Source organism: Maniola jurtina, chromosome 2 (genome assembly GCF_905333055.1).
Source record: "Maniola jurtina chromosome 2, ilManJurt1.1, whole genome shotgun sequence".
In the NCBI taxonomy this organism is placed as follows: Eukaryota; Metazoa; Arthropoda; class Insecta; order Lepidoptera; family Nymphalidae; genus Maniola; species Maniola jurtina.
In genome coordinates this window covers 2558004-2573254 of record NC_060030.1, presented here as the reverse complement: position 1 = coordinate 2573254, position 15251 = coordinate 2558004, and the positions used below count along the sequence as shown (strand labels likewise).

Below are 15251 nucleotides of genomic sequence, written 5' to 3'. Positions count from 1 at the left end.
CACGAGTCGAAGTCGCACAGGAAGGGTTCCCTACCATCGTACAAGATATAACATTATGTACTTTTAAACATTTTTAAGTTGCATGGCGGCCATTTTGAAATTCGTCATCTTGGTTTTTATTATTTACAAAATTCTTATTTTGATTATTGTCTACTTAATATAAGTAAATAAATTGAAGTCATTATCATCTGTATAGTCCATATAATTCGTCAAAATATACGAAGATTGGAGAAAATATCCATCGAAGTTTTTTTTATTATTACCAACCAAAGAGCATATTAATTTTATTATACTCTACTACTTGATGTTTTTCACTAAAAATCTGATATCTCAAGCAAAATTCATTCACCCGGCCTCTCTCGAGGTGAGGTGCGGTTCGAGGGAAAGGTGACACGCACAGATAACGTTGTTTCCGTCATCTGTGGAAACTGCACTATTTTAGGCTCCACCCACCAACGAGCTATCGCTTCGATGAAGGGAGCTCTTAATTGCTATATCAATCTAAGATTATTACTTAATTATTATTATTATTAATCTTGGATTTATACATGACGTTTATTAACAAGTGTCATAAACCTTGAGCTTATATACAAACATACGCAGCTAATCCAGTAAAGTCTCACCAATATTTGGTCAAGTGAAGCATGACTCATCACTTAGACCCGAAATAAATATACGTTATTGAGTGCAAAGTAAATGTAATTGTCATTTCTTGACACTATTATTGGCTACTAACTTATTCATCCCTCGAACTGCCTAACCATTGAATTCGGCGTCGACTTAAAAAATTACTTGGTGTTTTATTTCAATTCAATTCCCAATTATTGGCTTTTGTGTGTGCCACGATAGAAGAAAACATAGTTTCATTTGAGTTCCCACGGGATTTATAAAAACCTAAACCCCACACGGACGAAGTCGCGGGCATCTTCTAGCAATAATTAAATTGCATACATTTCTTTTTAAGTTTCTTATCCGCTGACACTTACGACACTATGATTCGACATCTGTTCTTAGAAGGTAATTAGTATCGAATACAGCTGAGTCACAGAGCTGGACCGGTTATCTGCAGATATTAGTGACTCAATGGAGATAGAATTGAATGGTAATATTTTAGTATTAATTAAGTAGGTATTTCATCCTAAGTAACTGTTTTCCGGGCCATTTTATTTGAAGTAAAAAAGCTGGGATTTTAGCGGGATTGCTTTGATGTCGCAAGTTAAAGAAATATCTTACATTTCAAGTTAATCTCTACAAATTGACTAAGTACTTTTGAATAACTAAACTTACATTTCCCTTCAAAAAACCGGCCAAGTGCGAGTCAGACTCACGCACTGAGGGTTCCGTACACAGGTATTTTTTCCAACATTTTGCAGGATAGATCAAAAAACACGTTTTTTTTTTAATGATGTAACCACAAATTCGCGGTTTTCTTCATCTAAAACAGGATGTTTATAAATTCCGTAACTCAAACTTTTACCTCCAGTCGGAACTCGGAATGTAGCTGCCGAAGGGTGAATTAAGATCTTGACATTCTACCGTGAGTCAAAGGCATTCTAAAGTGGGCAGGGTAGTCAGGGGCATGCATAGTATATCGTAAATCGTAATTAACGGAGGGTCCTCCGGTAGGGAGAAATGCAACGGGGGACGACCGGATGCCATGCCTACAATCGGAGGTACGAATTTGCATATTAAAATAGCATTATGATGGTTTTTTTTTGTTACTTTTACTGGCATTTATGACATCAAAAGCACGGAATTTGGCTGGCAGACTGTCCACCAATATAAATGGTATAGACGTAACGCAGTAAACTAGCGACCGGACCCAGCTTCGCACAGGTGCAATACAGATATTAATATGGTGTCAGTGTGGTTCAAAAGAATAGGGAAGCATTTTCGATGAAAGCTCTCAGTCGGCTTGATTTCTTCAGACATCTTGAAAAATTATCGAATTATCGTCATATTTCAACAAATTAACACAAAACAATATTAAACTAAACATCGTACGTCTTGAATCATTCTATGTATCGATGCAAACCGCATTAAAATCTGTCGCGTAGTTTACTTAAAGGCGTACCTACCTATAGTAGGAACAGACGGCCGGAAACGAGTTTGTTTTACACTAATACCTATGTAGAGATTACTTAGAAACTGAGATGCGGTAACCTATAGAGTATTCCTTCAGATAAAGCATTACAACTCGCAGTCAGTGTCCACTGTGGAGCACGTCACAATTCGCGTCACGAAAGGGCAGCGTGCAATGAGTAAGTGTCCTGCAATGCGCCGTGCAGTCGCGTGCGTTTGCGCAGTAAATATTAATTAGGACAATCGGCGCCGGCCCTTTGAATGGTTGAATTATTAAATTGTAGATAGAAACTCTTACACTAATATGTATATTTATTTAAACGCTCGTTTTTTCAAGGAATTGGTGCTCTTGTTTGATGCAACCAAGGACTCAAAAGCTGGCTATACTTGGATAACTATGACCCTCCAACCACCCGGATTATTAGAAGGCCGACAAACCACTAACTAGGTTATCTCTGCTTATCCTGGGCACGCATCTCTAACTAACTTTTCGTAAAAAGAAAAATAAATCTTTAAGTGTGTTTTATGCAATTTAATATTACTTGGATTAACAGTGAAAGAAAACATCGTGAGGACACCTGCATGCCTGAGGGTTCTCCATAATGTTCTCAAAGTTGTTTGAAGTCTGCCAATCCACACTTGGCTAGCGTGGTGGACTATGGTCAAACCCTTCTAATTCTGAGAGGAGACCGGTGCTTAGTAGTGAGCCAACAATGGGTTGATCATGATGAACTATGAAATCAATTCCTGAGATAACACCTCTTTGATTCTAATCTATAAGTCTGTACTGTCCCACAACTTGGCAAAAGTCTTCCTCCGATGTTTTTATAACTTCCTGTGCTTCTTTGGGTCACTAAACTGTAAAATAAAACATGACGCCATTGTCTCCTCTGCCTATCACGCTAGCTTAATGATTCTAAGGAGTGCAGAAACAACTAGATTTTGCTCACAAGCCATCTGGCATACAGGACCAGCTGTCCAATCCCTAAAGTGGCTGCATGGCCAACGTTAGCTATCGCGTTTTGGATAGTATAGCAGAATTCCTTACGCAATCGCTAGTTTTAATCTGCTATGCTGTGTTACATAGCTTGTTCAGCTTGGACTTTGAAAGAGTTCATCAGGGACCAAAAATGACCAACCAACAGTTAGTTATGCTGCGGTGTGCTGTGCTCAGCTAGGCTAACTTTCTGGAGCTATGTTTTTTCTTCAAACAAGATTGACCTATGCTGTGTGCTATGCAACTGCAACAGCGCGTCATACACGCGCCAAGTGCAAGCAAGATAAGATAGAAGACTGAGCACCTAACTGATTTACTAAGAAGTTTCATTTAAGTTATGTTATCAGCAGTTGCCAAATCAGATTGGTAAATTCAACTTGACGTTTGTTGTTTAAAAATAAGATAAAATGAGAAAAATAAATAAATGAGAGTGATTTTCAGTTCAGTATTTCAGTAAATATAGATAAGGTTTTTTTTTTAATTTTTTATTAAGTACCTACTTAGATAGATAAGAATTTTTGTAAACATAAGTGATATAATTTAACACCAATGTTAATAAATAAAATAAAATTGTTCTGAAATTAATATTTGGTACTTACCACACTACTTAATGAATCAGCAAATATTGAGCGTGCAGTTTAGAGAAGTGTATAGTGACCCACTTTAATACACTGGCGCAAAAACATCCCAAGGCTGCTAGGACGCAGTTTTTACTCGCAGGATTCGTAAAAAGATTATCACGATTATCATGTAAGGTTTAGCTGTAACCGTTACTTGCAAAATACCGTTTTATAACATAGTTTTCCTATAGGTGTAACATTTAATTCGTAAGTTCGTACGTGTTTAAGTACGCAGTTAAATAAATTTTTAAAACCGTGAATACTTACGGATAGCTGCTCACGAAACGCGTGTCTGGTTTTCTTTAATCTACATCAACAGTCACCCATCGTGCTCATCGCATAGTACTGGGCGATAATACAGTAAATTATACCGATTGATCCGGTCACTTTCGCGTTCACCACGAATGTAAGTAAACACTACACTAAAGTTAATGTATTATTGCACGATGGCTGGAGACTATGAGAAATAAAAACAACCACGTAACACACAATTTGGGTCCAAATGAAGAATCTCTTTGCATTTACACCAATGATCACACCACACTCCACAAAATCAAGAGAATTGCGCACGCATCCGGTGGACAGATGACAAGCATGCCTGACGTTTGTTTAGCATTGTTGCCCTTCGCAACCCTGTGGAATCTTGCCAGAGGGAAAATCTCCATAGAGAACAATATCAACATGATCTATGACCATAGACAAGGATGGGGCCCCATGATGGGGCCTATTCGTAGTCTGTGATTGACAATTGAATCTGACATTTGTATTTTTAGCAGAAAAAAAAGACATAGGTACTCTTCAGGAAAATAACAAAACTGACGTGTTCCTATTGTAATAACTTGCTCGAAAATTCGTTGTTTCATCACATTCATGTAGTTAATTCACAATGTCGGACACCGAAAGACTTGTGGAAAATGGTGAACCGGCGAACGAGACGTCGGAGCGCGAACTTTACTTCAAGGCTCTGAGATTGTGGATACAGCAAGCGCAAATGTACCAGAATTTATCGACATGTTTTCCTTATTACATGATGACACTGCAGGGGCTGCAGAGCACTACGACTAATGTGCCGTTGCTCAATAACAACTACCAATTTCAAGGACAACAGTTGCCATTCCAAGTTCCTGCTCCTCCAAGACTACCAGCTGATAACCAGGCCCCGGCAGAACCGCAATCTCCAGCACAAAGTATGTTTGTATTGTAATTATAGTGGAAACTAACAGCCATATCAACAAACAGCTTGGAGCCCCCATGCGTAATTAAAAGTTTGTAAACTATCATGTTTACAAACTTGTAATGTTGTCTCAAATATGTAAAAAAGGTTTTTCAGAAATTACATAGGATTGTACCTCAAGTAGGGCAGGTAGTATGTTAAATTCATTTTTTATTAGTGTTATAATCTAATAATATAAATGGAAAAGGTGACTGATTGACTAACTGACTGATCTACCAACGCACAGCTTAAACTACTGGATGGATCAGGCTGAAATTTGACATGCAGATAGCTAAATAACAGGAAGGATTTTTGAAAATTCAACCCCTATAAATAAGGGGGTATAATAAAGGTGTAGTCTATGCAGACAAAGTTGGGTGTAAGCTAGTTAATTCTAATTTTAAATTTCATACTTAATCCTTAGCTTACCTTTTTATGGGACTTTAAATTGCTCTCTTGTAAAGTTGTGAATTAGTAGATCCAGCATAGTTGACAGGATGTGGTATCAAAGGCAACAGGGACTGAATGACGAATAAAGATTCAGTTTAGTCAAGAAACTTGAGACTTTGTATCTACTTAGGCATAACTCATATTAATAAAGAATTTTCAGAAATCCCACTCCTAAGGTAATAAAATAGAGATTGTAAATAAGTTTGTATAAAAAATTATCATTTTGAAGTTAATTCCATCAAGAATAATGTTTTATTTTGAAGCAGTAAATAATATTAAAATCTATGTAGATGAAGTTACATACAAGCTAGTCAAGAGTTAACAAATTACAAATTTTTCAATAATGCATCTATTTAATTTTGGATTTTTGTAAAATATAATCAATTTAATTTAAATTTCAGCAATAGCAAGTCATGGGGGATTTGAATATGTAATACCATCATTGTACAAAAGAATTTTGGCTGAGTTAATTGATTTCATGCTCCTATTTATACTTAAGCTCCTTGTTACCTTCATAGCTGTGGATATGTTTGAATTGATGTAAGTATCCATGTTTTCTTATATTCGGCCCACATTAAGGCTAATGTCAAAAATTTCATGGTCTTTTTAAGTTTACCCCAAGGGATCCAAGGGCCTTACTACTAAACTTCAGCTGTCCATCAGTCTGTTAGTCCCTCATCCTACATCCCTGTCTCGTAAACCGCAATAGGAGAGAGAGAAATTTTCACAGAATGTGTATGTCTATTGCCGAACAAATAATACAAATTTCAAAATGGCCACCACAAAAATTAAAAACTTACCGACGGTTAACTGAATCCAACAAGACAGTCCAAAATTGATACGTCTAAATCTCATGCTTTCGGCCCTTTTCCGCAGCAAGCTTTGTGAAAGGGATAGCAATACATTTAGATATTTTTGTTTTAGTTTAGTTTGATAATAAAAATAAAATAAATGACAATAAGTCCTTGGTTAGAGATTGGGTGCAACAGAATAGTCAAAGTCAAAGTCAAAATCATTTATTCAATGTAGGTACTATTGTACTCCTTTTGATGATCAGAATTGTTATATTTGTATGATATAGTGGTGATAAACTTAAAATGAAAGCTACGAGGGTTCCAATAGCCACATTGGGGTTCTTTTTATGCACTAGAAATAAATAAAAGTGAATAAAATTTATACTTTCAGTGATCTAGACAAGTTTGATTTCTACAAATTCAGCGAGCACTATGATGACTACAAGTTTGCAATAGAACTGACATCTGAAATACTTCTACTAGAAATCATTTATAGGACTTTAGTCTGCATATTTGAGGTAACTATGGTACTTCTTAATTTAAAGGTTTTTGTATACTATCTATAATGTAGGATGCTCTGAGTAATTAATTCTATCTAGCTTTTAAACTAACTTTAAATTGGATATTTAAGTTTTGTAAATACAATCAAACCACCCGTTCCACTCCTTTCTTTCTTCTCTCTGGGCTGGTTTCCGCTCTTAAACGTTTCTGTCTGTTGTGCGTGCGTTGCTCTCCCCGCTGAAGTCTTCACTGCATCCATCCAAACTCGCTCCAGAAGCCGAGTAGACCGGCCAGGTCTACCAGGTTGCCAAGGGCTTCATGAAGTGAGGTTGAGCACGGGTCTCTTCTCAAAATGAGAAGGGATTAGGCCATAGTCCGCACGCTGACCTGGTTTGAGTTGGATGACTTCACATACCTTTGAGAACAATCTAGAGAACTCTCAGGCCTGCACATTTCCTCTCGACGATGTTTTCCTTAAATGTTAAACCATTGCTTCGAAAAGTGCGTGCCCGAGATCTAGCTCCCGACCTCCCAACTAGGCTAGCACTCGTAACGACGTCATAACCACTAGGCTATCACGGTTTAGTAGTTGTAAAAGTATACATTCTATTACTTAATACAGAAAATACAAGAAATCTGCTTATTGTTACATGAACAAGTAAGTGATAACTGGAACAGATTACATCAGATTACAATATGTCATGTTTATTGCAAATAGGTTGTATGAAAGTTATGCAATGTGTTATCATTCTGCGGCTTGCAAATAGTATATGCAAGAACATACATAGGTGACCTAACTTGGTGGTCCGAATTTGGCATTCACCTTCCCTGAGTTACTAATTCAAAAGATTAAATTTAATTTTTAGTTTATTTTCATTCTAATTACAGGCATTTTGTCTAAGTGGTAGCGTGGGACGGACGGGCGGTGCGACCCCAGGCAAAGCCCTACTCGGCCTTCGAGTCGTCACAGCCTCAGCCGTCATACCTGTGGAAGGAAGACCCAAGGAGACTGTCCTGCTGTACCCTGGCAAACCCTTGAGCTTCTTGCTAGCGCTAGTCCGCTCCCTCATGAAGAACTTCCTAATATCTCTGCTGTTCCCTCTGTGTGTTGTGTTATTTGTGTTCCGTCACAACCGTACGGGTTACGACCTATTGTGTGGTGTTATAGTGGTAGAAGAGAACATGTTTCCCCCGAGACGGCATGCTCCGTAGTCTTTGATTTGTTTATTATTTATTTGACAGACATACATAAGATATGAGGTATGGTGTATTGTAAAACCATAGTACATTCTAGTACATTCTGTACAGTGAACATATGACACTGACATGACATTGTATTTGTTTCTTTGTGTAATACTACTTACTAGGGCCTAAGGTTTGTTAACAATTTTTATTCTTAACTGAAATAACAGGTCTAAACGTATTGCTATCTCTTTCATAATACTTTCCGTGGAAGAGGATAGCACTAGATTCAGAACTTTCGATTAAGTTTAACATTTGAACAATTGACAATCGATTCATTGGATTGTTTGTTTCGCAACAATTGCCCATCGGTTATTTAAGCCTAGTTTGCAGTACACCATATATGTTAAGTACCTACATTTAAATTGGTTCAACATTTGCTGGCAAGCAGCACCTAATCTATGTTTGCTTGTAAAATATAGAAAAATTAAAAATGACCGGGTTAACAATTTATAGGAATTTAACCAGTAACCAAAGATATTGCATTCATTGAACTTTTTTTTAATCCTTTATTTATAGGCTTTTACCATCGATGGCTTTTACATTTATGCATGTCAGCCTCATTGAACTTGTTTAATCAAAATTCTGATTTTATGAAAGTCGAAATTTATTTAGAGAATATGGAAAGAATTAAGTACTTGTACAAACTAAAAGTATATAATGTAATAGGGTAAGAATAAAATTAAATCTCTTTCTTTAAAACCATTGTGTTAAAGGACTTTTGTTGTGTTCAAATGTGGAATTTTGTTTTGTAATGGTGTAATGACAAAAAAAAAATCTATGGTGTTCTAAAAAAAGTTCTATGCATGGAGACTTCTGTCCTATGATTATTATTATAGCTCATCAAACAGCATTGTAATTTTGTAAGTAAGTAATAAAAATGGTAGCTATTTCTTTCATATGCAGGAGGCACTTGTTCGAGCGGCGACAATTAGCGAGAAACGAGTTGAGCTAAAACTAGAAACTAGTTGGCGATCAATGAGTAGCGAGTGTATAGTTGGGATGGTTTTGTCGCTGGGCTATGAGCGATTTGCTTATGCGACGGGCGATTAGTCGTGCTGGTCGCCCGGATAAGCGGCCGAGACATAACTAGGTACATACTTTGATTCCGACGCAAACTGCGAGTGTTTCGACCTCCAGGAGAGCGTCGCTGAGCGAGTTTTTATCTTTGATAGCTCTAGCCACGGTGACGAAGTAGTATATTAAAAGTTGATCGCCGACAATGCACAATCAGCGATCAATTTTTGATATATTTATCTCTTTTATTGACAGAACCATACATCAATTGTACGTTTCACGTATCACTATTGATGCACTATTTTCGCTTCCTCGTCGGTGGTGGACACTGGTCAAGTGCTATCTTTGTGGCCCCTCTGAACATTGAACACAAATTTCAGGTATCTAACAGCAGGACTGGACGTAGCCCTTCTCCCCCTATGCGCTTACTATGCCCACGAGCTTCTTTATTGGTCGGTTAAACCCGCCACGTGGTTCAGAGGGGTCATATTAGATTGCCGATTACAGCTGTACCTGTGTATATTGTGATAAAACTGTAAACCAATGGAATATGTTGAAAACATAACTTTTGAGATAAACAGTAATAATAATATTTTACTTGAAAAAATATGTAACTTTAATATTTTGAAAGTACTTCAGATATTGAAGTTGCATAGTTTCACTATGGTTTCACTGAGCTATAATGTACTAGCGTACTATTATAATATTATGTACAATACATATTAGGTACTTCAATGATATTTTTGTGATAATTTTCAAATTATTATTTTGTACAGTTATATTATTTGAGTAAAGTTTTAAACATTACTACAGATTTTGTTTTATTCAACTAAATATTATTTACGTAGGTAATTCAGTTGATTAGGCAGGGCACTACCCTGTTGTATGGGGCAGACCATTCATGTATTTCAAACTGAAGATGCCATTATTTGCTGAGCATACTATAATCCAGATTTTATCGAAAGTGTGCATTTGGCTTTAAATACCATAAACTATAGAATCACGCGAGCTCGTGGCAATGGCGAGCATGCCTCAGAGCCATAAAAAAGATTATACACCAGCGGACAGCAGTACGCATATTGAAATAAAGAATGCCATACTTCTATGGATACGATGCTGCTTCACTGCTGACATAATATTATCTATAAAAATCAAAAATAATAATTAATCAGTGGTGTTTTTGGACTGTGGATATAAAGATTGATTTACTTTGTCGATTTTATATGGTGTAAAAAAGTCACCTAATCACAAAAGAGTCCTAACTATCATTAAGTCTCCAAGTCGAAAAAATAAATAAGCAGGTAGGTAAGTGACCCGAAAAGTATGAATATCCATACTTATTCCAGTATCTAGTTAGGTACCTAATCTATTTTCGTTTCCTTCTGGCAACGCTGCTGGTCGTGATGTCTGTACGCACCTTAAAAATTTGAAATGTCAATGGTTAATTTAGGGGTGCGTTCAGGAATAAATCAATTATCAACAACAGGAATTCACGAACATAATTGAGACGTTTTTGTTAAAATAAAGTTTCACACTTATTGGTTTTTATGCAAAATAAAAAGTGGTCTTTATTGTGAAGGAAATTCGATTCAATTTGAGCATGATGTCATTTTGCTGAGTTGGCTTTCGAATGGCGACTAGCGCCGTCAGTCTGCCGTAACGTGGCGGCGCTGCGCTCGTGTGTGCCTGCCGCAGGAGTGGCCGACGAACTGTCATTGTTCATGTAGTTTTCTGTGATAAGAATTACTGTGAAATTATAGTTAAGCGAACTTAATTTAATAATAAAATAACCATGTCTACGTCGGGCGAATTCGGTAACCCCTTGCGCAAGTTTAAACTCGTATTTCTCGGTGAACAAAGTGGTGAGTTCAAGTCAAATTGGCCAGGCGATCGTACATCTTTAATTTATCGTTTTTGAATTTACGACACGTATATAGATTTGTCTAGACTTATTGAATTACTGACCTACATCGACCTACCTCTATTTTACGGCATCTCGTCCGATTGAACATCGATTTTGACGTCTTAATTACGATTGATTACGCAGCATAATAGATGTAGGTTGCTCTCGAGATGATGAGTAATATCGCGTCTCGATCCCGCAGTTCTCACGCTATTCTTTGCTCGGGCTGCTCCCGTTAGTCAATGCATTCTTTGTTGGATAGGCTCGGCGTGATTAGACGGTGCATTGACCCGCAACTTATGTGTTTCAGTGGGAAAGACGTCGCTGATCACTAGATTCATGTACGATAGTTTTGACAACACTTATCAGGTGAGTTATCACTAATTTACAACTTAATCGTATCATAAATTTCATTAGAATCGTAAAATTGTAAAGCTTCAGACTATCTTACTTAATAGGAAAAACTTCAATGCTACATACTTACACAACACTAAGTACATTGTGTCTCTAAATCATTCTATAGAACTTTCTGATCATTTTTTCAATATTTAATTCTCCTGAAATATATAGCTATCTAGCTAATCTTACCTGGGGGTGCTTAAGAGGAAGTTCTGAAAATCTTATCTTAGTGGGAGACTTGCAAAGAAATTCTGCATTAAAAATCTGAAGCTGTTGTAGCTGTTGATTGATAAGTTTTTTTTATATTGTTAGATAGGCTAGTGCTGACAATCATGCTTAAAAAAGCATGATGAGGTCTAGATTGGAGCACGCTTGCCTAGAAGACGCTAGACACTCTTTCTTTGAAGGTATTTAGGTTATAAGATACACAGCACTACCTTACTGTCAGTCAGGCAGTGTTGTGTGCTTTAGATTGCTGTACCAAATATTGATTGTCTTTTGACATTCAAAACTAAATGTGCAATGAAATGTAAAAAAAGAAAAAATTTGGTTTATTTTTAAATTTTTGAATTTCAGTTTTTTCAGTTTTGAATGCTGAACAACTATTATTATTTAGGAAGTAACTCATGCATGAATAATCTTTATAAACATTAAAATAATTGCCATTTCAATTACATTAGTGATAAGTTGATAACAGAATGTTTTGGTGATAAAGATTAAGCAATAGGCATTTGTTTTCTTAATTGAAAATCCATGCTTGAACAGTTATTGGCTATAAGTGATAATTGTTTTGTATTTTTGAAAATATGTATTTTATATGACCCTTACTTTTGCCTGTGACTTTGTTTGCATGTCATATATAATTTCTAGCCTATAGCACTCAGGGATAATGTAGGTATCTATCAGTGAAAGAATTTTTAGGATTGGATCATTAGTTTTGGAGATTAGCCCAAACATAATAACTAACAAATTAACTTTTACCTCATTATTTAAAATTATTTCTTGTGAGCAGAACTTACTGAATATTTACAGTTGTTCAAACTATAACTTATATAAATAACGTCATCATTTGGGCCTTAGCATCTGTTAAAGACGATTTAAGCATTGACTTGAATGTATTTTCTATGATGACTGTGGAGCCTATTGTGCCAAATTACATCCACACTTTCTGCAACAAAAACTGATCACTGGCATAGTGCTAAGAAGCATTCACAAATATTATTTATAATTTTATTATTATTTTTACCTTCACTCTAAGGCTATTCCATTTATTCCATTTCATTTATTATTTGTGGTTCAAGCCCCTCGGGGCGCGATACTAGTAGAGACGCAAGGTTTGACTGCTGCCAGTTCTGTATGTTATGTAAAATGTATCATAGTACGGGGATAAAAGACCACACGTCAAAGCTGTTTCAGAGCTGCCATCTTTATTGAGGTGTTTTATCTTTTTTTTTATGTATGTTCCCCGATTACTCAAAGACCCCGGACGGATTTGGAAATATTTTTTTTTTTTTGAAAAGGTATACTGTGCAGGTGGTTCCATATAAATTTGGTGAAGATCTGATGAATAGATATTCATAGAGAACAGAACCCCTTAATGAGAGCAAATTGCTCGCGATCAGTGTAATAGCTTAGTAAACAGTAGGGTTTTAACTGGGCATAGCATATTATAGTACAGTGGGGCCACTAAAAATTGTGGAATAAAAAATTTTCAAAAGAAAAAAAAAAAAATAAGGAATATAAAACAAAGTGTTTGTGGTTTTTGAAATCGGTTTTATTTTTCTTTTGAAATTTTTTTTACAGTATCAAGTACTTAAATACGATAGAATATGAAAAAGTTGTAGCATAAATAACAATCTTAAAGTATTGTATTTAACAGGCAACAATTGGAATAGACTTTCTCTCGAAGACAATGTATCTGGAGGACCGCACGGTGCGGCTGCAGCTGTGGGACACGGCCGGCCAGGAGCGGTTCCGCTCCCTCATACCTTCCTACATCCGGGACTCCACAGTGGCGGTTGTTGTGTACGATATTACCAGTAAGTGATAATAATATCCCTTTTTTTTCTAAAATTCTAGATCATGTCAGTTTTTCTGCATGGGTTAGGTTATTTTAAATTCCATGGGAACTGATTTTCCAATATTAAAAGTATTATTCCAGAGGTTTAGGTTTGAAACCTAAATCCATGCAGATGAAGTTGTGGGCATCATCTAGTATTTTTAACCCCCGACCCAAAAAGAGGGGTGTTATAAATTTGACGTGTTTATCTGTGTATCTGTCTGTGGCATCATAGCGCCTAAACGAATGAACCGATTTTAATTCAGTTTTTTTTGTTTGAAAGGTGGCTTGATCGAGAGTGTTCTTAGCTATAATCCAAAAAAATTGGTTCAGCCGTTTAATAGTTATCAGCTCTTTTCTAGTTTTATTGTAGAAAAGCAGGTTAACTAACCATTAGGTTCATAATATTATGTTAATTGACAAATGTCAAGCTGTCAAGATGGACGTTGCCTCGATACATAATTATTTATTTGAAAATGATGTTTTGGAAAACTCAGAAACTCTGGATCAAAGGCGCGGAATAGCTTTAATCCAAGAAAATCGGTTCAGCTGTGTGAAAGTTATCAGCTCTTTTCTAGTTACTAGGCTGCTATAAATTTTTAATTTACACTTGTAATATGCTATAGTTATGTTATAGTAAGTGATACTAAGAGAATATCCCAGAGATATACACATAGACTATCTTTTATAGTTTAGTTGAAGTCGCAGGCATTATCTAGCATGTTACACCAACTAAAGGCAGAAAAGTTTATATTATTTTTTGAAAGCCTAGAGCCATCTATTTCATACATAAATGCAGTGATGAATTATTTAGTTACGATTCAGAACACATTGCATTCTCTAGTCCAAATAATATGAAAGCCCGGTACCTATCTTATGTATTAATTAATAGTAATTATATAAATAAATATGTAATAATATCATTAGCACAATATTTTGTTATTTACACAGAGTTAGAAATAAGTTTTATTTATAAGTCACCATAATTTGCGCTTTATGGTAGAATTAAAAAATATTTTGTATATACCTAACTGAAGTAACAAAAACTTTCTGTATATTTTTTTAAATATTTTTTAATAAATATAAAAAATATATATAAATAAAGTGTGGTAGTCTGCATAGTTAAGTCCCTACTTATATCAGGAAAATATTTTGAATAAAGTATTGTAAAATAGTAAAATGTGGGTCATTTACATCTATACTAATATTATAAAGAGGAAACCTTTGTATTTTTGTATGTTTGTATTGAATAGGCTCAAAAACTACTGGACCAATTTCAAAATTTCTTTTACCATTACTAAGAGGGATTCTTCCGAATCCGTATAGGCTATATTTTATCCCGGAAAATAGATAGGATTTTTCGTTGTAGTGTCCACCCGTGCGAAGCCGGGGCGGGTCGCTAGTACTTAATATAAGTATAATAAAAATGGATTATGTATTTTAAACCATAATACTATTGACTCATGGTTAATTAATTATTAATTTAATTTATCACTCAAATCATCAATCAAATAGATTTTCATTCATTTAAGTAGATCGATCCTTGATAAATAATTTACATAGATTACAATATCTGATGGTGACTGTACCGCTATGAATATTTTTAATTCATAGTTAGCATTATTAAACAGAGGTGTGACATCATCTTTATTGACAAACCACTAGCTTGACTTTCAGTCTAGTCAAACCTGTTACTATACCCACTCCATAGTTTCACATTGGTTGGGATGAGTCAGAGTAACCTCAGTGTAATATTACGTGACCGTGTGGTGTAACGTTACACTGCCATCTCCCGGTCTGCCGCCTTCGTATGACCGCGCATAAATTGTATATGAGATAACTCCATTGAGCTGCACATCTAAGAGCAAGGCCGTTTTTGAAGTCGCGTCACATGGCCCATGAGCTCAGTGCATTATTCCATAACTTTTTGTTAAGGTTATAGAAACAATAATATTAGATTGACTTCTTTTTTGC

The 15251-nt window shown here is 35.8% G+C and overlaps 3 protein-coding genes across 4 annotated transcripts in view; 2 read left to right on the top strand and 1 right to left on the bottom strand.

The window, feature by feature from the left end:
* Nucleotides 1-4318, bottom strand: part of LOC123870892 (beta-arrestin-1) — a 106474-nt gene extending 102156 nt beyond the window's left edge. Inside the window, exon 1 of the mRNA XM_045914402.1 lies at nucleotides 3967-4318. The gene's annotated coding sequence lies outside the window, so the exon portion shown is untranslated. The remainder of the gene's footprint in view (nucleotides 1-3966) is intronic.
* Nucleotides 4319-4440: 122 nt separating this feature from the next.
* LOC123870996 (protein FAM8A1) lies at nucleotides 4441-9723 on the top strand. The gene is made up of 4 exons (XM_045914516.1): nucleotides 4441-4886; nucleotides 5764-5902; nucleotides 6548-6674; nucleotides 7546-9723. Exons 1-4 carry the CDS (start codon nucleotides 4586-4588, stop codon nucleotides 7867-7869), a joined length of 891 nt encoding a protein of 296 aa, XP_045770472.1. The 5' UTR covers nucleotides 4441-4585; the 3' UTR covers nucleotides 7870-9723.
* A 679-nt stretch (nucleotides 9724-10402) lies between these two features.
* Nucleotides 10403-15251, top strand: part of LOC123871002 (ras-related protein Rab6) — a 37469-nt gene continuing 32620 nt past the window's right edge. The window contains exons 1-3 of one of the 2 annotated variants that reach the window (XM_045914520.1): nucleotides 10403-10778; nucleotides 11130-11188; nucleotides 13098-13257. In XM_045914520.1, coding sequence (XP_045770476.1) covers nucleotides 10709-10778; nucleotides 11130-11188; nucleotides 13098-13257 — 289 coding nt within the window. In that variant the 5' untranslated portion in view covers nucleotides 10403-10708. The remainder of the gene's footprint in view (nucleotides 10779-11129; nucleotides 11189-13097; nucleotides 13258-15251) is intronic. The other variant, XM_045914521.1, reaches the window with a different exon arrangement.